At 37.9% G+C, this 26,731-nt stretch overlaps 1 protein-coding gene across 1 annotated transcript in view; it reads right to left on the bottom strand.

The window, feature by feature from the left end:
• The window catches only part of LOC122797796 (nucleolar transcription factor 1-A-like), an 892,813-nt gene that overhangs the window by 505,220 nt on the left and 360,862 nt on the right, over positions 1-26,731 (bottom strand). The window contains exon 6 of the mRNA XM_044066317.1: positions 11,902-11,966. Within this exon, the coding sequence (XP_043922252.1) occupies positions 11,902-11,966 (65 nt within the window). The remainder of the gene's footprint in view (positions 1-11,901; positions 11,967-26,731) is intronic.

Genomic DNA, 26,731 nt, shown 5'->3' with positions numbered 1-26,731 from the left:
GTCTCACAGATGCTGTGTTTTTGGCTTAGGATTGGCATGGCATTTACAGCCTGCTCTTTAGTGATAAAAGGTAGGGGACAGGTGGTAGGGATGTCATGGGTACATGTGGCAGGGACATCTAGGAGTATTTACTACTTTAAATACTATGACTGGAAAACAATGTGCATCACATGCATTATCAGTTTTGACCCAAACTTGTCATTTGATGGCCAGAATTATGTTAACAATGAGCATAAAGCTGTCTCTTCAGTGTCACTTAACTCTGAAGCTTTAAAATTATCTTCAAACAATATATTATGGTCTGCCTATGTCAAATTTAAAGTTAACATTTTACTTATTAATTCTTAGTATTTCTTTCCAATAATCTGGCTTGCATTCTTCATATATATTTCCAGAAACCATTGTGTTTTTATTTCAACAGTATAAATAACTGATTTCCATGGTTCTATTTAACAACATGCATATCATTTTCAAAACACTCATTTTTTGCTTTTATACATCTTAGCAAAACACCCTTTTCTAGTACAGATCTCTGGAGATCAGTGAAACGCTAGTCAACTCTTCCTCTCATTCTTTTATCCACATCTATAGTATAAAGCATGAATTAAAACAATACATTACTTCTTCTTGCTTACATTTTGGATGTCTTATCTCTGCCTGTCATATCTGTTATAGATGCAATTCAGCTGGGCTTTACTTCTGGTGTCCGACTTGTTTATACGACTTATAACATTTTACACAATACACTTTCTTTGTTAATTCTTCTAAGTGTGTACTAGTAATTTCACCTGTGTGCATAAAATCCATACTGAAAATGGCAGGTCTGTTTCTCTTAAAAGTCTGCACTTTGTTTAACTGATTCTTGTGTTAAACTCTATTGTGACTCTTTAATGAATCTTACCAAACTACTTATGGCCCAAACAACCCAGGTCTGAATACCAATCTCAAAATCTGGAAGAGCTGGATGAGGAGGGTGGGAGAGAGCAGCACCTTTATACCCCACATTGGGGTAATAATGGCAGCTAGCATCAATGAAAACAGTTAGGACTGTGGATGTGAATTAGTTCGACAAAGCCACTTTACAGTAGGTTTATCAGCATATGGGTGGCAGTATAAACAGGTAGGTAGAAGTAGTATGCAAGTGCACATGTCAGCTGTGAGGGGGTGGATTTATGAACAACTAAAAAAAAAAAAACTGATGTCATCTGCAGCTGTGGTGTGGTTAGGTACTTCCCTCTGTCTGACCATAATTAATGCCCATCCTTAAATGACCCTGGTCTTGTGGGACTGAAGCCAGACTCTCAGGCTATTTGGACAAGGGCCATACCACAGCAAAGCAAGTACTGCAGAATGGCAAGTGGCACTGATAGAATGGGGACTGGAGGAATTAAAGCACCCTTCATGGTTGCCTGGATGGCAGGTGCCTTTACCCTGTCCTACTCCCATCTAAGGGTATGGTGTTATAGTACTAACTTCCTCTGAAAAAAGCAGATCTCTTCCATGCTGCAGTGTGGAATAATAAATGGACATGGAGAAATGGACAACAAATGAGCAGAACGAGAAAAAGAAACTTGACTGTAGGGGGAAACAAAAAGCTCATAAAAATTAAATGCTTGTTTTCTGCATAAAAACAAATCTTCCTCCTTTTTTGGTGAATTAAACAAAAAGTACCATTTCTGATATTTCAAATATATCTGAATTGATCACATACATTTTGCAGGGTGAAATAACTTACATACCGGCAAGTTTTAGCAGATAAACATAACATAGTGGCAAGAAGATATTGCAGGAAGTGTGGAAAAATCTCTCTTTCTCCCTCTCTTTTTTTTGTTCTCCCAGGTCCTCACTCAATGGCTTCTTTACCTGCACCCAATTAGCCATTTAACTCTTTTCAGGGCTACAGCCAGGCATTCCTGGGCTAGGCAAGAGCCTATAGTCCATTTGTTACTGCCTGAGAATCCCAATCAGCCTTCCATTCTGTTGCAAGAGTTGGATGTAAGGAGTGAGCAAGCTTGGTGGTTGAGGGGGTGGCATACCCTCCTCTCATGAGAGAACCCCTCTCCTATGGGAAGCTCCTCTAGCTCTACCATTGCTGATTCTAGATGGGAAGTGTGCCTCTACACCACATGTTCCCTCAGATTCCATTTTTTTTTTAAACGAGAAATAAATTATCATGCATGACATAGGCCATGTTAAATTTATATACATGAAAACAAACCATAGCGACACAATTTCAGTTGCAAACATTATACACTCCAAACCGTACCGACACAACAGTAGCTGCAAACATTATACATCACTTTTAACATATCCAGTCATTATTAGACAGTTACTGAAATCCTGCCTTCTTTTAAACCTTGTTCCTCCTCTGCATATATTGACCCTTCATTTCCGATTTTTCCTGTGTAATTTGCTTCTACCCTTTTCTCAAGATCCTAGTTCCACTTGTTTTATCTTTCCTACTATTTTTGCTACATCTAGTAAAGTTGGTTTAGACTTTGATTTCCATCTTCTAGTAATTGCTTTTTTGGCAGCCATCATAATTAGGCTCATTGAGGCCTTACTATGTCTAAGCAATTCCGATTCTATATCATAGTTCAAAAAAATCCTTTTCCTAGTTACTCCAATTTGCTAACCCAGCATCTCTGAGAGAGCAGTGTGCTTTCTTTAAAGTCTGCCAACTCATTACACTCCCAGAAAATATGTTCCCAGTTACCTTTTTCTTCCCCATCACACCTCCAACATTTATTGTCAACCTAAGGAAAAATTCTTTGAAGTCTGCTTGGAGTATAACAATACCTATGTACACTTCCAGGCAAATATCATAAATCTTCTAGATTTTGTTGCATATTTGGGGGACACATCTATTTCCTCCCATTGTTTCTTTGTGAAATTATAAGTTCATAAATTAGTACTAGGTTAACTGCCCTTGAGAGCCATTTTAAGTTTAGCCAATTATCCCTTGTGAGACTCAAGCCCTGCACCTTGTGTTTGTAAGGCAAACACCTTAACCATTAGGCCACCCTCACAACCCAAGATTATATCACTCCAGATGGGACTTGAACCCACAATCCCTGGCTTAGGAGGCCAATGCCTTATCCATTAGGCCACAAATGCTTATCTTATCTCTCTTCCTAGTACTTCCTAACCTCCCCTGATTGATTCTTAAAGTTAGCATGCAATATTTTACATGCTCAACTAATTAACCCTTTATTAATGGCAACTTCTGTTCTAGATTCTACTAAAACCTCTACTAGTGCTGGTCTTTAGGAAGCCCCTATTTCTTTTTCTTTGCCTACACTCTGATATCAATCTTTTGATATGGAAAGCAGTCCAAATGCTGTCTTTGTGTCTTCCCATTCTATTACCTTTCCCTTTCTAGTTATCCCCTGCCTGGTTCCTCTGTTCAAGCAGTGATTATCAGAGAGGACCTCCACACACTTTAATTTTTGCCTCTTAAAAATACTGTTAAACAAAACTTTCCAGATCTTTATCAGTTTTTTCCCTCCTATCTTCCAAACTTCCACAGGAATACCATACATTCCCAGGAACTTTCCTGAAGATTGGTTAACCATCATTAATTTTATCTCTCCTCCTATCTTAACTGTTAGAAATTGAGCCTCCTCTCCCTCTAGCCTTGGCATAGTTAATTCTTCCATAAACATTTCCATTTGTACTATTTTTTGATTTCCACATTTCTCTGGTTTATACAGACTTTCATAGAATTTCCAAAACATTTCTAATACTTCCACAGGATCCCTTAACTTCCTTGTTGTAGGCTCCCTAAGCTTGGTGACACAGCCCTTTCTACATTCTGTTGCCTGAATCATTGTGTTAAACGTTTTTGTTCTCTAGAGTTATTATATATATAAAAAAATAAAAAATAAAAAAAAAAACAGGTGCGTAACACTAATCTTTCTAAACTCATGCATTTTATCGAGGTAATCCCTTATTTTCTGTTTAGCATTCTGTAGTTGCTCCTCTTCTTGTTTTGTGAGATTCCCCATATTTTGCAATACTTTAATATTCATCAGTCCCTCTAAATAATGCTTGTTACTTCTTAACCATATCTCCCTTTCTTTTATTTCCAACTTATTTTTAAATTCCACTTTAATTTTATCCCACACCCTAACTATATTTTCAGAAGTTTCTATCTTCTTTAATAGCTCCTGAATAATTTCTACTATTAATTCCTTAAATTCCTCTCTTTTCAACAGATAGGTGGGAAAGCACCAGTATCTCATTTTTATTTAATTACCCTGTGTTTTTATTTTAGCTATTATTGGTGCATGATCTGAAACATTGGGTGTGTATCAAGACCTTCAATTAAATACACATGTTCCTGTGAAATGAAAATTCTGTCTAGCCTAGCCCAATTTTTGTGTCTTGGGGAATAATATGTAAATTCACTTCGGAATCCTAGTACCGAGTTCACATCTTCTATGCTAAATATTCTCATAAATGTCTTTAAAAATCTAACCTCCTTTGTTATATTTCCTTTCTTGGCCTCCCAAGACATATCTTCGCTGCCGCAAATCAAATTCCAGTCCCCACCTATGAGTAATATTCCTTGCTGAAAGCAGAATATTTCTCCTAGAATTTTCTTAAACTCCATTACAGCAGTTTTTGGTAGAATACAAACACATCCCAGTATAATTCTCTTCCCTTGCCAGTAGCCGGTTAGTACAACAAATCTACCATTATTGTCTTTTTCTCCTCTTCTACTATTACTGGAGCTCCTCTTACAATTAATATAAGTACACCCCTCTTTCTTTGTCCCAGGTATTCTGCTGAATAAACATCCTGAAAAACTTTCTTTATCAAATTCACATGTTCGGTATTTTCCAAGTGTGTCTTCTGTAGCATAGCTATTTGCACTCTACATTTTAATATAGTTCACTACTCTTTCTTTTTTGCATTTATCTGTCAGCCCATTAACATTTAAAGACATTACAGAAAGAATCATGTTCTTCAGGGATTATTGTTCTCACCTTTTCTGTATAACAGTTTTTTATTAAATATCTAGTTTCAGCATTGTATTGCATGCATGCACTGTTTGGCTGGTTAATCTTTTACACAATTGTTTCTTGTCATCTCCATTTGAGCCTATGCCACATCTTGCAGAACTTTTTTTATTGAAAACCCTCAAATAAAAAATGCACACACACACACACACACACACACACACACCTAATACCCCCGAAAACCTACTAACCTAATAACAACACACAAAATTATGTATATACATCTTCAAATATTGAAGTTTTACCCTCCTAATAGGAACAACTGTTCCAAACTGACGGCCACACACAAACCCGAGCTAAACTAAAAGAAAGATTATAGAGCCTGTGATTCTATTAAGTGCTGTCTGGTTTTGCCTTATCTTTATAGCTTTCCCAGCTGGGAAAACACTTGAATGCTTTCAGAAAGCATTTTCTCCAAGCCATTTCTCTATCAGATTGTCTGCTAGTGACACAAGAACCAGATACAGGACTGTTTACTAGAAAAGTTTATAATATTCAATATTATTTTTCATTTACTGTTAAAACTTGTTACTACAGAAAGCTAATGCCTTAAACCAGTCATTCATCATGCAAGAATGAGAAAAAGCACACTATTTGTTTATTTTCTCTTGGTCTTTTAACCAGATCTCTTTTATTTTACATTGCAGTGCCTACATTTCTTAAAAACTGAACAAGAAGAAAGAGAGAAGGGAGAAAAAAAGGAATAAACAAAATCACCTATTTAGTATCCCAATACACTTAAAAATAACTGAAAAAAAACTTTCCTTTATAACATGCAGAGAAAAGCATGCACCACTTAAATAATACTGTTATGAACATTTTTGTTTTACTTGCAGTTAACTCTCTCCCTCCTCTCCTGAATATTTTTCCAAACATTAATGACATAAAGTAGGGCATAAGATTTAGAGTCCCCTACAACTTTAACAATGTCCAAACAAATCAAATATTTCCATATTTTCTTGTTCTGTCCTGTTTCACAAATATAACTATTTCTTTGTAAACCCACATTTATCAATTTCCAAATTACTGATTTTAGACTACAAATGTTAATATCATGAAGTAGGACATATGCTTTAGAGTCCCCTATAAGTTTAACAAAGCCCAAGAAAGTCCAATATTTCCAGATTTTCTTGTTCTATTCCTGCTCATCTCCATCTCCAAAACCCAGTTTCTGCTTCATCTCCAGTACATTAGTGCACTCTCGATTTTTCTATTAAACTCCTGTGCTTTTCTCTGTCTCTCAAGTATTTTCCATTGAAACACTGGAAAAAGTTTCACTGGCACTGTCTCTCTGTGGTCTTTATTACCAGAAGTGGAATCTCCTTCTGATTCACAGTTCATTTTTTGTTGGACAAACTTTTGTATTTCTTCCTTAGCATACACCATCAAAAAACATGTTTTTGTCCCCCCAAGGAAAAAATATTCTGAAGATGGCTGGGTACATCAGTTTGAATCTCACGCCTGCTTCTCGACATTCCCTAAATAATGGAATAAATGTATTCCTATTCTCCTGGTGTACGAGTAGTCATTCTCCACCAACACTCTGCTGTGTCCCACTTTTAGTACTTTGCCCTTCTGCCACAGTTTTGTCAGAATCAACTCCTTCTGCTGGTAAGATTGCATTTTTACTAATAAAGGTCTAGGTTGTTTTCATATAGCCAGGTTTGGAGCATACACATGATGTTGTCCTTTCAATTAACAATTCCTGTTGCAGAATACTAGTCCAGTTGCTTATTTGTGCTTTAGTGAAAATAATGCAGTCTGTTCCTCCCAGCTTCTCAGGTTCAGCAAAAAATCTCAGTTTTTCTCTACATGCTCTATATTCCAATTCTATTATTTTTGCAGTCTCTCTTCTTGTGCAATCTCATATTCTTTTCTTCATTTTGAACTCCGTGTTTTGCAGTTTTATCATCTCATCTGAGCATCTGTTTAAAGCATCTTCCATTTTTTCCAGCCTTTTACTGTTTGAGTTGATACACATCAGTGTTTCTTTTATTTTAGTCAGGTCTGTATGCAATTGTTTTATACTTTCCTCAAGGTTACTGGAAGTCATGTCTGGAGCTTGCACTTCTTTTTGCTGAACAGCTATAGTACTTTTCTCAGTCAGTGTTTTTTAATCACCTTTTGTAGCTGGTTTTCCTTCAGGTCCTCTGTATTTTTCCCTGCATCCAGGCAGTCCACTTACTTACTGAAATTTACTCAGAAATCCTGGTCCACTGGCTTTCTCTGCTAAGGTCCTGTTTTCATACTGGGAGAGACAGAATTAAGCTGTTACTCCATGTGCAGCCATCTTGGAAGTCCGTTCCCTTAGATTCCTAGTATAAATACAGTATAACAGAATTAGCTTGGCAGGTTTGAACCCCACTGGGTATAACAGCTAATACGCTGACTAGGTGTCAGCCATATGTCATGCAAGATCTGCCTCCCTCACCAAAGGATGGGTGAGCTAGCAGCAGCTCACTCCCTTCTTTCCCAGCTAGCACTTAACAGGAATCACATGCCCTAACAGAATTTGAGTTGCCTTATGTGGGACTCTCTTGATACTGACATGCACCTGTGCCATTTACATCCTGGAGGTGGACAATATCTGTATGAATATGCTTTTAATGAAAGTTGGCCAACAATGAGAAGGACAATAAAAAGGTAGTCTTATAATTTGTACTAGAGTTTCATGCAAGTTATACCTCCTGCAAAAGTTCATCTAGAAGCAAGACTGGCAAAATTCCAATATGGTTTATGAGAAGTAAGACAATGTTTAAAAACACATCCCTCCCATAAATACAATTACTGTTGATCATGTGCAACGTACTCACAAGTTAATTGGTTGACAATACATCTTCAAATAAAACTCAAATACAAATAATATCAAGTAAAATTAGCATTTGTATATTGTATAAAAATTGTTTGCAATACTAAAGTCATTCAAAGTATACGATCCTCACCTACCAACAGGTACCATGAAATGTGGAGCAAATACAAGTAATCTACAAAGCATAAAAAGGCATCTCGACTCTTGAACAAGTATGTAACTAATGCAATGTAAAAACCATACATCTAAAAAAATTATTGGTAAAATTAAGGAAACCAAGATGAAAAAACTGAACCGGAACCATCTAGCATACAGCAGCGGTTAGGTTTATCCACCACCTCCACCCTCCCAAGTTAACTTGTTTATTGGCCAGAATCACCCTGTCGTAAATAATCAACCTAACAATCAGACGCTCGGACCTAAAGGGAACGCCCAAGACCAATACCCGCCATTACGGAAGCAAATACATAGTGTGTCAATGGAAAACGCAGGGACAGCAAGTTATGCTTCAGCAGTAGCAGGGTCTGAACTACAACACGAACCCAATTCAGGGGTGCAATCAAATTTTCGAGGGGGAGCCACAAACTACAATTTACGCCAATACCCCCACAGAATGAACAATTACAACAGCAATTTCAACAAGAGGGGGAGGAGAGACAGGTAACGGATATTCTTTTTGTACTGGACAGATCTTGTGACATTTTGTTAAACACAAGTTTGGATTTTAAGATTTTCAACTTCACCGACATTGAAATTGATCCATTACTTGTGGAACTTTTGGCTAATGATAGTACTTTTGTCCCTGACACTAGGGCTGACATTGTAAATACAATTATTGATTTTAAACATTTTATAAGAAAACTTAATTTGAATTTGTTGTTTGGTGGTAATACAAACAGCAGCAATAGTTTACATGTATCTAGTACTTTTTCACCACCGATTCATCCGACCTTGGCATTATTTGACAAAATGTGTGAGTTAGATTTAAGAGGTTCCTTGCATTCTAAAACATTACAAGGCCATGACAAACTTAATATCACCTTAGATGAAAGGGAGGCATTAAGGTCCATTAGGGAAGCAGGAGTAAGGATCATACAGCCTTGATAAAGGTGGGGGCATAGTAATTATGAAACAGGAAGACTATACAGACAGGATGTTGAGAATTTTAGACAGCAACACATATGAAGAAAAATCCAGACATGAATTAAATTTAGCTTATAACAGGATTCATTCTTATTTGAATTACCTATTTATAGAAGGGAAAACTGATATTGCATCTCTTCCCTACTTGACTATGTTGGCCCCCAGTATCCCAAAATTATTTGGAATTCCTAAAATTCATAAATCTATTCACGATCCACCAATGAGACCTTTAGTTGATGCTAGGAATAGCATCACATACCCTTGTACAAAATTTGCAGACAAAATCCTAAAAAATATGTGATCAAAGAACCAGACATTTGTAAAGACTCATGGTCATTTCTACAGCATATTAATGACCTTACATTTGACAAGGATCTCAACTTTCTTACTGTGGATGTAAAGGATTTGTATTCATCTATTCCACATGAGGAAGGAATTGAGTGGGCCAATTTCATGCTGAGGAAGAGAGGTGCACACCCATCCTTGGTGGATGAGTTGTTGAATATTATCTTGCCATGTAATTTTTTAACCTTCAATGACACTATTTTCCTCCAGAGGGTCGGCGTAGCTATGGGGTCACCATACGGTGCTAGCTTCACTAATTTAGTTGTGTCCTACTGGGAACAGGAGATTATTCAGAAGAATGAGTATTTTGTCAACCAGACAGCTTACTACATACGTTTTTTGGATGATATATTAATTTTGATTAAAGGAAGTGAGGCAGTAGCACATGATTTAGTAACATTTTTCAACTCCATGACTAGCTTCCTGTCATTTACACACACATACATCACAGATAGAATTGCTTATTTTGATACTGATCTTTGTAAAGATTTCAATACCAACTCTTTCTGTGCTAAAAGCCATAGGAAAGATACTTATTCAAATACTTTCCTTCATTTCAGTAGTTGTCACCCATGGTACCAAAAAAGATCCATGGTAAAGGGCCACCTTGTCAGGGCTGCCCGCATGGTATCCAGATTTCCCGACTTTCTGGAGGAATGTAACACACTTAGAAGTATGTTTCTAGGTCAGGGATACCCCAGCCAGTCAGTTGACAATTTGATTAAGAAAGACAGCACTAAGAGGGAAACAGGTGTTTATCAACCAATTTTGAACCAGTTACAAAGAGACGAGATATCAACCCAACAAATGGGATTATACTACATGGCTAGGTAAGTCCTTCCCTATTTAAGGCTCTTTACCCCTTTTAGTACTGATAACAATGTCATCTTATCTATCCTTTGGAAAATCTGGGACCTAATTTCCAATGACAGTGAATTGAGGAACAAATTTCCTGAGGCCCCTAAGATCGTGTGGAAGAGAGGCAAAATTTTAAAACAACTGTTGGAAGTTAATGGCCCACGAGTTTCAACTAGGAGGGGCATGTTCCAATGTAATATGTGCAACTTTTGCCCCCACATGGTAACAGGAGAATGTTTTAGTTTGAGGTATTTTAAATGCAGGGTCAAACAAAAATTTAACTGTCAATCAAAAGCTGTGTTTTACCTTGCACAGTGCCAACAGTGCACTGCTTTTTATATTGGGAAGACGGACAGGAGGCTCCGCAACTGGGTTTATGAACATCTTTATCACATCAAGAAGGCTAAAATGAATAATGTTTTAGCTAAGCATGTCTCAGAAAACCCAAACCACCAATTTTTGTTTAGAGCCACTGACTATATTATTACAGATGGGAGAGGAGGTCCTGAGTCTGTAAGGTTAGAAGTACTGGAACTATTTTGGCAAATACGTACAGATGCATGTTCATTCCTCAGATTGAACGAAACTTGTACTATCAATTGTATTTTGAAATTAAGAAGCCTATTGAGATAATTAATTACTATACATATGTTTTGAATTATTTATTATTTAATATTTTTCATAATATATTTTTATTTAATTGTTTCAGAATGAATAGGAACAGTTAATTAAATGTTGCTATTTAGACAGGGTAGGATCACTCCTGCCTTTGTTTTTTGAGTTTTAATGTGTTGATTTATGTTTTTATAATGAAGTACACTTCAACATTTAGTATTAAGTTTTTAATACCTAGAAATAACATATTTTTGATACACATTATACAAATTTGTACACACTTAGCATGTTTTTATACTTGGTTGTTATCCCTGAACAATGTTTTTAGATGTATGGTTTTTACATTGCATTAGTTACATACTTGTACAAGAGTCGAGATGCCTTTTTATGCTTTGTACATTACTTGTATTTCCTCCACATTTCATGGTACTTGTTGGTAGGTGAGGATCATATACGTTGAATGACTGTAGTATTGCAAACAATTTTTATACAGTATACAAATGCTAATTTTACTTGATATTATTTGTATTTGAGTTTTATTAGAAGATGTATTGTCAACCAATTAACTTGTGAGTACGTTGCACATGATCAACAGTAATTGTATTTATGGGAGGGGAGTGTTTTTAAACACTGTCTGAAGAAGTCTCGGCATTTATCGAGACGAAAAGCCTTTAACGTTACGTTTTAATAAATTGTTGTTTGCACCATTCAACTGTTCAGCGTGGTGGTCTGGACTTATCTTCAGCCTGTTTTCTGCTAGTTGAGTTTTCAGAAGTTCCAAAGTTTGGTTTATGAGAAGTAAGTTTAGCTTTTATAATCAAGAAACTGTATTAGAAGACAAGATTATATTGGAAAGATTCATATGGAAAAGTTTTATATTGCACTTATACTTTGGAATATATAAGAATACAGTACATTCCCGCGCTACTCTTATTGGTCACACAAAACGTTGTCCAAAACGTTGTAATTATACATATTTATCTCAGGTTTACATTGGACTTCTTGACACAGTAGCCACTACATCCTGTTACAGGCCGTGACTCCACAGAAACATTTACTTCAACAGATGTTTCTGTATATTCAGTGGGAAAAATTTGATCACCATACCTGAACCTTGCCATTGACTTTTCAAACTCTTCTTTCTCCCTTTGGAATTCTTGGATGTACTTTATCTGAAGAAAAAAAAATTATCACATATAACGTACTTTTAAAATATAGTTGTGTGATGGTACTCCCATAACAGTATATTTTCAAGGGAGAAGTCATTTGGACAGTAAATCTAAGAAATTATCAGGAGAGTAAAACACATCAAATAAGCAACAGTCAAAACAGAAGCCTTGGTAAAAGTAAAGAAAATATAACAGAAATATTCTTACTGTACAAGGTGGTCCACAGTAATGCCCTCCTTGATGGATCCTTGGTTGGGTATTATGGCACCACTAATTACAGGTTAGAATTTTTTTCACCAAAATTACATGGTTAACATGCAGCAGGGGCAAAGAGTATACTCACAGAAATTATATAGTCACAAATGGCTGTGCATCTTCCTTATCCACAGTATAACCTAAGAAGCCAGATGCCAGTTGTCCCCCTATCCACCACTGAGCACCACCTTGTAAAGCCAACAACAAGATCTGCACCACGTTAAACAAGTGATATAAAAAAGTAAGCTTGCCTTTCTTAGATGGAATACCAAAAACAGCTATTGACAGAAGAACAAGTCACATGTAGGAGGGTGGTAGGAAACTTTTTCAGACTCATCAATAAGGGATAGCTTGACAATTACTCATAAAGTAAGTATGTATCTACCTAACACTAAAGACTCTCTTGGATGAGTCACTGAATCAGGTTGGGTTGAATTCCTGAGCAGTACCACCAGGGTGGGAAGAGCTGGAGATTCACTGCTGATCACAGATAAGATAGCTAAGATTTTGAGAAATGACTTACCATTTCATTTGTGGTCTGACTTCTTCTCAAGCGGTCATGACAATAATGTCTAATGTAGTTGTGTATGTGGTCCAAATGGCTGCAGCACAAATCACTGCCGCAGAGACATTCTTGAAGTAAGCACATGAGGCAAACCCTTCTCTGGGGCAGGTTGTACATGTTCCAAGATATGACAACTTGTTTGTGAAAGTTTAACAAAAAATATAACTCTGGGTTTGTATGCACTGTTATACATTGCAGTCAAGGTCTTTCCATAAATACTGCATGGACTTTTCTCACAGTAAAGAATACTTACTGAAAACATTAATATGTTTACAAATTTAATAACTTTTATTGTTCACAAAAGATTTACATTTGTTTACCTTATGCTTTTTAAGTTGATTTTTCAGAAAATGATCTGGAATGCAGGGATGTATGTAGACTGCTATAGGTATGGCATTCCACACCACACAGGTGTTAATGAGTTACTGAACCAAAACAAAAGTGAACCAGACAAAAGAGGAAAGTATGCTCTCCCAGGAGTGCCCCATTTCTTTTAAGTCCCTAATCACAAAAGGTCACTGAATCGGATGCTCCAGAAGAAAACCAGGTTGCTCATCTCAGATTTAATTTGTTGGCAATGCAGGATACCTTGGAAATTGAGGATATGTTCTCCTAACAGTTTACTTTACTCCAGAGCTGTGAGGTAGTTAGAACATGAAAGTCTCTTTGCTCTACTTATTCTTATCAGTGACGTTACTTTGCTGGAACTAAAGGATATCTTCATTACACAGCCTAGTGTCACAATTCAAGGAGCATATACTTCACTTGCCCTACTGTGTACATCTAAAATGTTTACATCTCTTATATAATATACATAATACTCTTTTTTTACATTAAAATTTATTTACTGTGGTGCCCACTTTATCACAGTCCTATGGTTTGGTCTTCGTCCTCTCCCCGTACTATCATTTTATCGGCCTCTTTATATTGTGTATTCTTTTTGGATTTAAACAGCTTTTTGGGTTTTTTATTTAGTCCTGTAGGTTTTAAATAGCTACTAGGTCAATTTGGCTGATTGTTTTTAGTAATTGCCTGATTGCTTCGTGGGGTTCCACCATCTACTAACTGTCACCCTTGATTAGCATATTATCCTTCCCTCCCATCTCACGTCATTCAAAGAGTTTATTTAGCCTTAGAGTGATTCTGGTGCCATTTTTAAAACCCATTCCTATTACTTTTACTGTCACTGGCATCTCGTAGATAATGTGTGCACCACATTAGCTTTAACTGTCTGTAGCTTAGGGTTTTACTGGTGATAGGTATTACTACTATTTCTTTTTGTACAATTTAGTTAAATAACATCTACTTTACTGGTCTTTGATACCTATATACTTAATTTAACTACAGATTTTAGCATTAATTGAACTACTATCAGTGTTCTGCCCTCATCTTCACTCTCTGATACTTTTTTGGTACTCACCTCTGCTGGGGGTCTGAACCCACTCCGTTCACCCTTCGGGCTCACTCCACTTCCCTACCCCCAAATCCCACCCACCCCCCACCACACCTAACCTTATACATCTTCTTAGTCACCTGACATACTATCTGCTCCAATCATTTGTCTAAGCCAATTCTCAGTACATCCTACTCTAACACCACATCCATACTAGAACTTACACATCATAACCCCACCTCCACCACACAACAAACACTACTTAAACCTTTCGACAATAAACTACAATGCAAGTCTTACTACCCTTGCTCCTACTAGCCCTCACCTCCCTTTCCTATATTACAGCTATACAAACTAGCGTATCCCTAGACAGCACCTCATTCCATACAACACTTACTGAAAAACACACCAACTCCCACATAAACTTTACAGTCTGTCCAACACTATTTAACACTAGCATTATGCTACACACTTCTAACATCCACCTATCTACAACTATCAATAAGAAAGCAGTATATATATATATATATATATATATATATATATATATATATATATTGTCATAAAAATATGTATTAGTAATATGCTTAGTGCATTCGAGGTTTAAAAAGGGTTAACACATTTATTCTATTTCACACTGCATAAATCTGCACGAGCTGCTGAGACATTCCAATCCTGTTATGTCATAAAAATATGTGCAGCTATGATCTGCTTATGCTTTGGAAATTAACAGGAAAGCATTTGATTTCTGCTAATTTCATGAAAATAATAATAGATGTTTCATTTCTACTAATGTCATGAGACTTAAACAAAGAGTTATTGATTTTTTGCTTAAGCTATGAGAAAATACACAGCTGCAGAAGCTACTGATAATGAAAACAAAGGCTGTTTGAAAATATAAAATGTAATCAGCATTTATTTGTACCTAAGCTATAAATGTACCTTGAAATGTAACACATATATATTAGAACTGCACAATTGAAGAATATAAAGTTTGTAGTAGGCTAAAAATAAGGCCCCAAGGCCAGGTTGTTTTTCCAGTCATGTCAGCAGGAAATCCAAGTAACATTTTCTATGTAACACATAGTGAGTTTCAAATCTGAACATGTCAGCAGGAAATCTAGGTAACATTTTCTATAGAACAATACAGAAAGCTGTGTCTAACTACATCAATCATAGAAAAGTAACATTTCATAGAACTGTACAAAAGAAGCATACTGCCTACTAGTAAATTGGACAAAATCCTGTATAAACATGTTTTGTCTCCTTGCTGCAAGTAATAAACGGTGCCATACCTGAACCTTACGTGAATTGGTCTTTGAAGTTTTTTCCTTTGACAGATTGGTCCTTCAGACCGGAACCCTCACTTCACCTCGGATCAGACGGGCCGGGTGGTTGAAACCGTATGGGGAAGAAACCAAATCGGTTCTTCTTATTTGAAAAGCCCTCCGACTGAATTGTCGTACAAAAGAGGCCAGCCACTGTCTGATCTGCGACTGAAGGACAGGTCTCCACGAACCAGGTGATCAATCACGTAGACTCAGGTAAGGTGAATCTACTTTTTTCTGTTTTAGATCAGGGACTAGATTTGTACTGTTTTTGTCAAGACTGTATTTTTACAAGTCATGGACAGAAAAGATTACTGTCTTGTCATAGATCAGGAGAAACAGAATAGGTAGGCAGTCATTCTGAAGAGAATATAACAAAATCCATGGTACCACGTTAAAAATAACAGAAGTTACGTAACGATAAAAAGGGTAGAACAAAATGGGTAATAACTGCACAAAAAGATCCCAAAATCCGCCGTTAACCGAAGATGCAAAATACATGCAGTCGCAGCGCGCTGACAATATTAAATATTATTCAAAATGGGTTAATAAGTACGGATTCGACAGAAAATTAGAAAAATCTTCGCTTATCAAACTTGTTAAACAGCTCAAAACCAATTCCAAAGGTCGAGTAAAAAAGCAATGCCAATTAGGAATTCCTCAGGCACACAGGTGGATTGAGGAAGTAAACCGTAGGGAACAAAAGAACAACAATTCAAAAACAATGTTTTTAGATAAGGAGGAGAATAACTTAGTAATATCATCGGCCCCTCCGCCTCCCTTACCAGAATATGAAGCAAGTGAACAGGATAGTCCACCCTCACGATATCCTGTTGTCACTGAAAATAGAGACATTGCAAAAGTAAAACCATTTATTAGAGATCCCATCGGGACTAGGTCTAGAACACGGGCAGGTAACTCAAATGAAGGCATTGAGTTATATCAAATGGTTAAGAATTCACGATCTATGAGTGAAGAAGAAATATGCCCACTTATAGAAGTACCTAATCCTCAGGCAGGACAAGATGGTCAGGACCCAACTATTTTAGTGTATAGACCCTGGACTTCGGAAGATATCCGGAAAGCCACTGAGGGAATTCCCCATCCAAAAGTTAATTTTAAAAAGTTCTCAGAAGATTTACAAGGAATGAGGCTGAGTTATAACTTAAACGGAGAAGAGGTTGAAAAAGTAGTTAGACAAATTGTGGGGCCAGATTGGCACATGATTAGTGGCAATTGGAATCCCCGTGACGCTGCACATAGACCCCTCCCACATAGCAGCGCAGAATTAGACAACAGTAAAAGGTCTTACAGACTGCATCTCTGAAAAATGGAAGCCTAGGGCAGACTGGACTTACATTAATCAATGCATCCAACAAGAAGGTGAAACTATTGACCGGTATTATGCCAGATTATTAGAATGTTTTAATAACCACTGTGGAATGCAGGTTCCTGAAGATCAGACACAAGATTCCCCATATGAACAGCAGTTAAAGAATGCATTTTTAAAAGGCAGTATTGCACCCATAAGCAGTTTTATTACAAAACACATGGTAGATCATCGTACAAGCAGGTTACAGTCATTACTTGAATATGCCAAGCATGCCGAAAGGCATTTCAATAGCAAAAAGAAAAAGAAAGCTCAAGTATTTTCTGTAGAAGATGGAGCAGAAGTTTATGTAGAACAGTCCGGGAAAAAGGGCAAGAAAAATGCACAGGGAAACAAACAATCTGATCAGCGATCAGAGGACTTTGAAGGGTGAAAGAAAAGGGATGAATGTTTTAAATGCGGTAAAAAGGGACACTTGGCAAGGGATTGCAGGAAAAACAAGAAGGCAACCACGGAAGACAAGGAGGGTGAGGACTGACGATATGGTAGTCAGGAATCACTAGAAGGGGATAGCGGAGAAAGGACAAATGAGAATGTGATAGAGGGAGTAGAGGATGTGACAGAAGAGATAGAGGAAGTGCAGGAAATTACTGACAATGAAGAAAATGAAATATTAGACCTAGCTTTATTGAGCCTGGAGCTCTAATTAGCAGACACGAAACCAAAAATTACACTCTTGGTAGAAGGGTGGGAGGTTAAATTCTTGTGTGACTCAGGGACATCATGAACCCTGATACATCCCTCCAAACTGCCAGAAAACTCAGAGTCACCTGATTACATACTGGTAAAAGCAGCTAATGGACAGCTGTATCGGGAGCCCCTCTCCCGTAATATTGCAATAACTGATCCTGTTTCAGGATTGACTCAGAAAAGCAAAATTGTTTCTGCAAAATGCCCAGTAAACCTCTTGGGCAGAGACCTTATGCAGCTATTTGGTATAGCAGTAGTCCCAACCATGCAGGGTATGGAAGCACAGCGACAAATTAATACCTTTGCAGTGCAATCGGAGGGTGAAATGTTTTATTGGTACAGCCAGGACTTGGTTATGACTGGTCCAGGGACTGTGACTGAAGAATTAATGAATGTAGCCATCAGCAAGTTCCCCTCCCTTGACATTGATAAACAACACCTGTTGCACTGTACCCTGTATTATTGTAACACACCAGGACCTGATAAGGAATATGAGCAAGAATTGTTTAAAAATCATGCAAACAGATTGCTATTACGTAATCTGTACTGGGACACAGAAGGGAACAGTGCAGCCAGCTGTTCATTGCCCCAGGAATTCTTTGCACTTTATAAATCTAATAGACTACCACATGTTAGCTTAACCAAGGACAAAAACATAGAATGGGCAGACCTAGGAGAAAAAGTCAGGAGATGGGAGAAACAGACAGAATTAGAACTGTCAGAACAGGGAATACAAGTACAGAAGTTGAACTGGATAACTCAGACCCACCCAGCCATACACTTGCAGTCTAGCAAGGGCAGCTGATTAGCACTCCTATTAAAGGAGAAAGACAATGCCTTACAGAATATACCAGAAACTCTCTGGTCAACAGGAAAGTCAGATGTAGGACTTATTCGTACAGCGGGACCAGTTACTATCATGCCAAAGTCAGCATTTAGACCACAAAAAAGACAGTATCCCTTAAGAAAAGATGCAGAGGCAGGAATCAAACCTATCATAGCAGCTTTACTTAAGGAAGGGGTGTTGGTAGAATCTCCCGATTCACCATGTAACACACCCTTATTTCCTGTTAAAAAAGCAAATGGAGAATGGCGTATGGTCCAAGATTTACAAGCTGTAAATGACGCAGTAATACCAAGGGCACCTACAGTGCCAGACCCACACACACTGTTGAATGATTTAAAACCTCAACAGAAGTATTTTTCTGTGGTAGATATCAGCAATGCGCTCTTTTCGATACCGATACACCCTGACAGCCAGTATTGGTTTGCATTCACATTTCAGGGGAAAAGGTATGCATATACGCGACTACCACAGGGATATTGTGAAAGTCCAACAATATTCGCACAAGAAATGGCAAGCAACTTGGCGGGATTTACCCCACCAAGAGGCAGTCAGATTTTACTTTATGTTGATGACATCTTGCTGGCGGCCCCCACCCAGCAAGATTGTAAAGAAGATACCATAGCGCTATTACAATTCTTAGCGCTGAAGGACATAAGGTAAATAAAAATAAACTGCAGCTTTGGAAAAAACAAGTCAAATACCTAGGATATGTAATATGCAAGGAAAGTAGAACATTAGATGAGTACAGAAAAGTAGCAATTTTGCAAGCACCAAAATCCACTACCAAGAAGGAAATGATGTCCTTCCTGGGTACAACTAATTTTTGCCGGAGCTGGATTCCAAACTATGCCTTGGAATCTGCACCTCTAACTGACCTGATATATAAAAAGCCTATGGCAGCACAGGATTTGTTACAATGGACACCAGAGGCAGAATCTGCTTTCTGCAAACTGAAACAGTTAATAGCGTCCTCATTAGTTCTGGGATTACCAAACTACCATAAACGTTTTTTCCAAACTGTAGATTGTAAGCAAGGTTATATGACATCAGTGTTAACACAACAGCATGGGGACAAGCAACGTCCCATTGCTTACTATTCATCACAACTAGACTCAGTGGCACGGTCCTTACCCCACTGTGTACAAGCAGTAGTTGCAGCTGCAATGGCAGTACAGGCTTCGGCCTCAGTAGTTTTATTCCACCCTCTCACTCAGAGTGCCTCATGCATCGCGATTATTTTACTGCAAGAGAAGGTAGCATATCTTTCCCCTGCTAGGCAGCTTTCCTGTATGACTATATTGTTGAGCCAACCTCACATGACAATTGAACGATGCACGACTTTGAACCCTTCTACCTTGCTCCCAACCCCTGCAGATGGCACACCACACCGCTGCCTGCAGGTAATTGAGCAAAAGACACTACCTAGAAAAGATCTCACGGATGTCCCCTTGAATGATGCTGAGGTGACATACTACATGGATGGCTCGTGCAAAAGGGGTCCTGCAGGACAGAACCTAGTAGGATATGCAGTAGTTTCTGACACTGAGATTATAGAAGCAAAACCTTTACCACACATCTTATCTGCACAGGCAGCAGAATTGATTGCCTTGACACGGGCATGTACCTTAGCAAAGGGTAAAAGTGTAAACATTTTTACTGACAGTCAGTACGCTTTTTCTACTGTACATGTTTTTGCCCAACAGTGGAAAAACCGAGGAATGATAACATCTACTGGCAAACCTATCAATCATGCACAGTTTATTTTAGATCTTTTAGAATCTATTCAGTTACCTCAGAAAGTAGCTATTTGTAAATGCACAGCTCATACCAAGCAACAAGATAGGATTTCAAAAGGTAATGCGAGAGCTGATACAGCTGCAAAACAAGCAGAATTATTTCTTTTAAATGAGGAACTACAACCCTCTGAGATTTTAGACTTAGAAATGACAATGCAGACACTCACTATGCAAGCTGAAAAACAAAGATGGGTAAAACGAGGAGCAATTCTCGAAAAGGGGCTGTACATCTCTAAAGAAGGGAAACCAATACTGCCATCTCATTTGTTTAGATATGCAGCTTTGTTGAGCCATGGGCAATGCCATGTCTCAACAGGGGAGATGGTACAGCTGGTGAACCGAGTGTTCACAACATATGGATTTACAAACTACTCTAAAAAATTTTGTTTGATGTGCCAAATTTGTAACAAACATCATGCACAAGAGGCGTTAAAGCCCAAGCAAGGGAGTTTCCCTACACCACCATATCTGTTTCACACTATCTGTATGGATTTCATAGAATTGAACAAATGTGAAAATAAGAAGTATTGTCTTGTCATTGTAGATATGTTTTCCAGATGGGTGGAAGCCTTTCCAACCACAAATCCAGACGCAGCCACAGTAGCAAAAGTTCTTGTCAAAGAAATCATCCCTAGATTCGGCATTCCGGAAAGGATCTACAGTGACAATGGTACACACTTTGTAAACCAAACCATACAGCAGTTAAGTAAGCATTTTGGTATTTCTTTAAAAAATCATTGTGCATACCATCCACAATCTGCAGGACTAGTTGAGAGGCATAATGGAATATTAAAGAATAAATTAATAAAGTTAATAGCAGAAACAGGAAAGAACTGGGTGTATTGTCTGCCCCTGGCACTGTTGAGCATGAGAACTGTTCCGACTGCAAAAGGACGGACTCCTTTTGAAAAACTGTTTGGAAGGGCTTATTATACACCCCAGTGGAAACTTCTCATGCCTGCAGACCAGGAAGCTGACTATACACTGGCTGAATATATGAGAAATTTGTTGAATTCTAAACATCTGTTGCAGTCAAATTCTGTTTCAGATAAAGAACAAACCGAGACATCAGAAGTGGCAGTGATCCCTGGAGAAATGGATTTGGGTGAAAATCATTAAAAAGAAAAATTGGACATCACCAAAGTGGGACGATCCATACCAGGTGCTTCTTTCGACACCCACTGCAGTCAAAATTGCAGAGCGAGCCTCGTGGATCCACCTGACGTACTGCAAACTAATTAAGAACTTTGAACTGGACAAAAATCTTACCTCTCCATCGGGGCCCTCAGCACAAAGTCTGGCTACAAAGGGGGGGTCAGATCAATAGGACTGATCCGTCTCAACCCCAGTGAAGAAACCATTGGTGCTGAAGGTCCTATTAGGGCAGAGAGTAAGATCACATGTCAAAAGCAAAAATGATAGAATCCAGAAAAATCCAAATAAAACTACTCGGAAGAGTCGGAGAAAACAGGAATGCAGAACAACCATTTCCTCAGAAGTATTGCATAATCATCCTATTAACTGTACTAGTGACAATAATCTTTTTGTTGTGGCCATTCCTTTTCCCCGCCACACAAACTGAACTGAATAAATGTGGAGAGTTGCATGTAGAGTGGCACCCAAACTTCAACACTTACCAGGCAATCAAATATGTGTATGCTGAGACTTTCAATGTTTCGAATTGCTGGATTTGCACAGCTTTGCCAACAGCATACAGGGGGTTACTGTTAACTTCAGTCCCCCTAGGAGTCAACGAGACCTGGGAAAACCTGATTCATGATACATCAAGTATTACATCACAAGATAAAATAGCATTGCACTTGTCTGTTCAACAAAAGGGAACTGTGTGTTTTTACAAGAATGATACGGTTCAGGTGGGTTGGAGTAATTGCAATGTGACTGTTCCTTATAGATGCTACACTAAATCTGATAATACCAGATCTTATTGCAATACAAACTATGATTCATTTTTTTGAATTGATGCACAAAACAATTGAGGAAGTAAAACATGATTCTGTTCTCTACAAACAACTGTCTATAATTGACAGAAAAATGTTTCACGCAGGACAAGTGTATGTTCATAGTAAAGTTACTACCAAAGTAGAGGACTGTTATTTTGTATGTGGTAGGAAAGCATACAAGTGGTTACCTGAGAATTGGTCCGGCAATTGTTTTTTGGGCTACCTGGTTCCGGCCATATGACACACAGCAGCTTTGCCTCAAGGGAAAATTCAGAATGTTCGAGAAATCATCAAGAAACCTGTCAATCCAGTGGGGCAAATCAATGCGCGCTGGAAAAACCATCATGCTGTGGGCGATGGACTGACACACATGGACTTGAGTGATACTGTTACATCGTAGGCAGGCATATTACCAGAATATGGAGCAACAAAATCGATCTAGGAGCTGAGAAAACTATCTAAACTTCTTGAAGTAATGAGTAATGTGACCTTTTCCACCCTAGAATTGGTAACTAATGAACTGAATGCCATGAGAACTGTAGTGCTTCAAAACCGCATGGCTCTTGACTTCACCCTAGCGGTGAGAGGAGGTACTTGCGCTTTAATCCAGGAGGAGTGCTGTTCGTATATTCCTGACCACAAACACGAGATAGACAACCACCTTGAGGTAATTCAGCAGGTGTTGGCTATGACCAAACCAGGACCAAATCCATTGACGGACTTTTTCCAAGGATTGTTTGGGGGGGTGGGGCAGTATCCTAATGAACATACTGCTTGCCATCTGTGTAGGAATGATCCTACTGGTGGTATGTGTTTGCTGCTGCATCCCCTGCATGAAAAGACTGATTAAAGACTTTATAGACATGTCAGTTTCAGAAACCTTATACCAAGGTGCTGAACTTGAAGAATTGTTGAAAAATTGAAAATGCTTTCATAAGTTTAAACTGAATGACTCTCTTAACTGCAAATCCTGAGTAGGAAGAGGTTAGGGGAAGAAAAACTGTTTATGCTTATTTTGAAAGTAGAATAAAAGTATTAAAAGGGGGGATATGTCAGAAAAATATGTATTAGTAATATGCTTAGTGCATTCAAGGTTTAACATATTTATTCTATTTCACACTGCATAAATCTGCTCGAGCTGCTGAGACATTCCAATCCTGTTATGTCATAAAAATATGTGCAGCTATGATCTGCTTATGCTTTGGAAATTAATAGGAAAACATTTGATTTCTGATAATGTCATGAAAATAATAATAGATGTTTCATTTCTACTAATGTCATGAGACTTAAACAAAGATTTATTGATTTTATGCTTATGCTATGAGAAAATACACAGCTGCAGAAGCTATTGATAATGAAAACAAAGGCTGTTTGAAAATATAAAATATAATCAGCATTTACTTGTACCTAAGCTAGAAATGTACCTTGAAATGTAACACATATATATTAGAACTGCACAACTGAAGAATACAAAGTTTGTAGTAGGCTAAAAATAAGCCCCCAAGGCCAGGTTGTTTTTCTCAAATGTTTTTCATAAATCCAGTCATGTCAGCAGGAAATCCAAGTAACATTTTCCAATGGCGGATTTAGGCCTTGGCGCAGGGGTGCGCGCCCTCCCCTTTGTTTTTTTTAAGCACCCTTACAGAGTGTTATAAAAAATTGCTTTTTAACTGTCTCAGTTGAAATCAAAAAATATACAACAAAAGTGGTACACAGTTAAGAACGTATCTCATTTGCTTGTACATTTTCCAATTTCAAACCGCAGAAGCTTTATTTTCCTTCAAGTAGTTATTTTTCCATCTTGCTTCACAAGTCATGATGGAACGCTCAATTAGAGTATCCAGTCAGGTGACTTGATAACCCTAAGTTCCCGAGTGTCTCTTCTAACGCATCTCCCATCATGACTGCAAATCTTTCAGACAGTGAGTCCGAGAGAAGCTTGTCTAAGGAACAGCTGAAAAAAAAAAGAGCACAAGGTACTTGAAGGACAGCTGCAGGCTACACAACATTCTGGTCTATTTCTGAGGCATTAACTCTGTCACTTATGATGTTGTGTTAAACTATGTTACGGCACCTTGAAATCCCACTTTCTGTAAGTTTTTCGGTTGCCATACTTAAAAATGCGGTACCACTTTTCTCGCGGTTATTTAGAAGTTTGGTCGCGCCTATTGCCATAGCTGTTTGTTATTGAAATACTCCAACATTTTATTTGTTCCACATTATGAAGGACAGTGTTCCTTATTTTGTAGCTGGAAGGTCGAGAGTTATGATTGCTACTTGTATTTGTCTGCCAATTCTTTCTCTTCCCAGTAAGATGAAAAGATGGCACAGTTTCTTAAGGAAAGTGTCAGCTTTTCCTTGACAATTTAAATGACTTTTCTTCATGTTTCAGAGCCTTAATACTGGCAACACATATGAGATTGCTGGTATTCAGTGTGGCTCACAATTCCCACATTCATTCATTTAAACAGCTGCAGCTGTATCAGTGATTTTAACACTGGAGTGGAAGAACTAGGAATGGAAAAACAAGGACCATTATAGCAAACTGAAAGATCTTTTTCTCTTCAAAGTGTAAGTAATGATGTGTACAGCCTGTGTAAGTTTTAAAGTGAGATATGGTGCAAGTGGAAAGTGAGCAAAAGTGTAATTTAGTTGTAAGGGACAACATAAAAAAATGAAAGATGTGACCTATTCTTTGCAACAAAAATGTATTAATGAAACTATTATTTTCAATCATGTCAGGGTCAAAGTAGATACTTTAGGTAGAATATAGGTGTGGAGTTGGTCTGTGGATGAAATGATTGTCCCTTATGTTTTGTTGCTTTAATTCTGGCTTTGAATTCTATCTTTGAAGGAGTAAAGTTTATTTGGATAAAGCAATCTGTCACTACTGTTTATGTGAAAATTACATTAATGTTAGCAGACACTACAGGTAGGCAATGGGTATGGTAACTGTCCACAGATTAAATGACTGGCCCCTGCTGTTTGATGATGTAATTCTAACTTTGAAGGATTGAGATGTATTTGAGTGAAACAACCTGGAAGACAAGTAGTGATTACTGTGTCTGTGAAACAAAATGCACATTAATACATTATTTTTATACAAGAAGAGTCAAACCAGATACTTCAAGTAGGCAATGGGTATGGGGGCTATTTGTCAATAATAATGATTGGCCCTGAACTGTTAGATGACATGTTTGTGTTCTGCTGAGGAAAGCTTTTATCGAGTGACCTACATATGGCCGAAAATTGAAGTCTTGAGCCTCAGTTGCCCAAAGTTCAACACGCTGACAGTCTGAGTACCTCCATTGGAAATCACTGTCTGTCAGTTCTACCAGCAATGACCTTTTTGAGGGAATTTTACCCTTGTTTGAGTTACAGTGATCACGGAGTTGGTATATATATGTTTTGGGGTATAGAGTTCTTGCCCCTCACCTCCACATCATGGGGTGCAGGGGGGCTTTAACCTTGGAAAAACATTTAAAAAGTGTTTTCTTTGTTTTTTTTTTTTTTTTGGCAAATACAGTTTGGGGATTCCAATCCTTGGAACATTCAGTTTTTTCCTGTCATAATGGAAGTGTTATTTTTTTTTTTGCACAAATTAAATGGAATTTTTATTGATTCAGCCCAAAGCATGGTTTATATTTGATACTGCATGACATTAAGGTTGATGTTGTTATATTTCTCTGTGATATTTTACAGTGATTTCATTTGTTTTCTTAACAGCATATAACTGAACTGAGGTATTCATAGATTGTTACTAGACTAACAACTTTGGGGGGCCTTTATAAAGCCTAGCCAAGTTTTTCCGAAAGAATAATGATGTCCTGCATCCAAATAGGACATTGAGGATCAGGCATTTATAAGCCACCTCTGTCCATAAAGGACATGGATGACAGGCCCTGTGCAAATTTCCTGTTCCCCATCCACTTGTCTATGTTGTGCTTAAATTGGGTAATAGACAAACTCAGTTTCACATGGATGGGAATCCTGTTCCATAGGAGGATCAGTCTCTGGGACACATATCTGTCTCTCCAACATGTACTGTTTAAATCACAGACAAAATTCAGGTTCCTAGACCTTGTATTTTCAGTACTCTGACTTACGTGTATGTAGGACATTCATAAGTGTGGGGTTTGTGGATGCCTTGTAAGCCAGGCATAGATCATCTCTCAGCAATCTCTAGGAAACTGAGTAGAGGGAAAGGTCTTTAAAGTGCTCTGCCTGCTTTTTCGAATTTTTTTCACATAATATGTAGTTCCTTACATTTGTGTGTGTGTTTGCATAGTTATTCACTGGCTTTGCAGAAATTCTTTATTACTTACAAAGTTGTTTGCATTTGCTATGCTACTTGCTGAGGTGGTATCGCCTTTACTGGGACTCTTTGCTAGGCCATCATAATACATGTGCAAACTGTGTCATTATGGGAGAGCTCTGTGACCTGCCATAAGTAACCAATAGTTGGTACTGTCTGTAAATTTGCTGTATGCTAGACAGGAATCACCTACCTCCACTACCACAGCCAGCACACAATGATGTGCAA

This window comes from Protopterus annectens, chromosome 3.part1 (genome assembly GCF_019279795.1).
Source record: "Protopterus annectens isolate FY-2018-M chromosome 3.part1, PAN1.0, whole genome shotgun sequence".
NCBI lineage: Eukaryota > Metazoa > Chordata > Ceratodontiformes > Protopteridae > Protopterus > Protopterus annectens.
The sequence above is the reverse complement of the archived record's forward strand: the minus strand, read 5'-3'. Positions and strand labels throughout refer to the sequence as shown.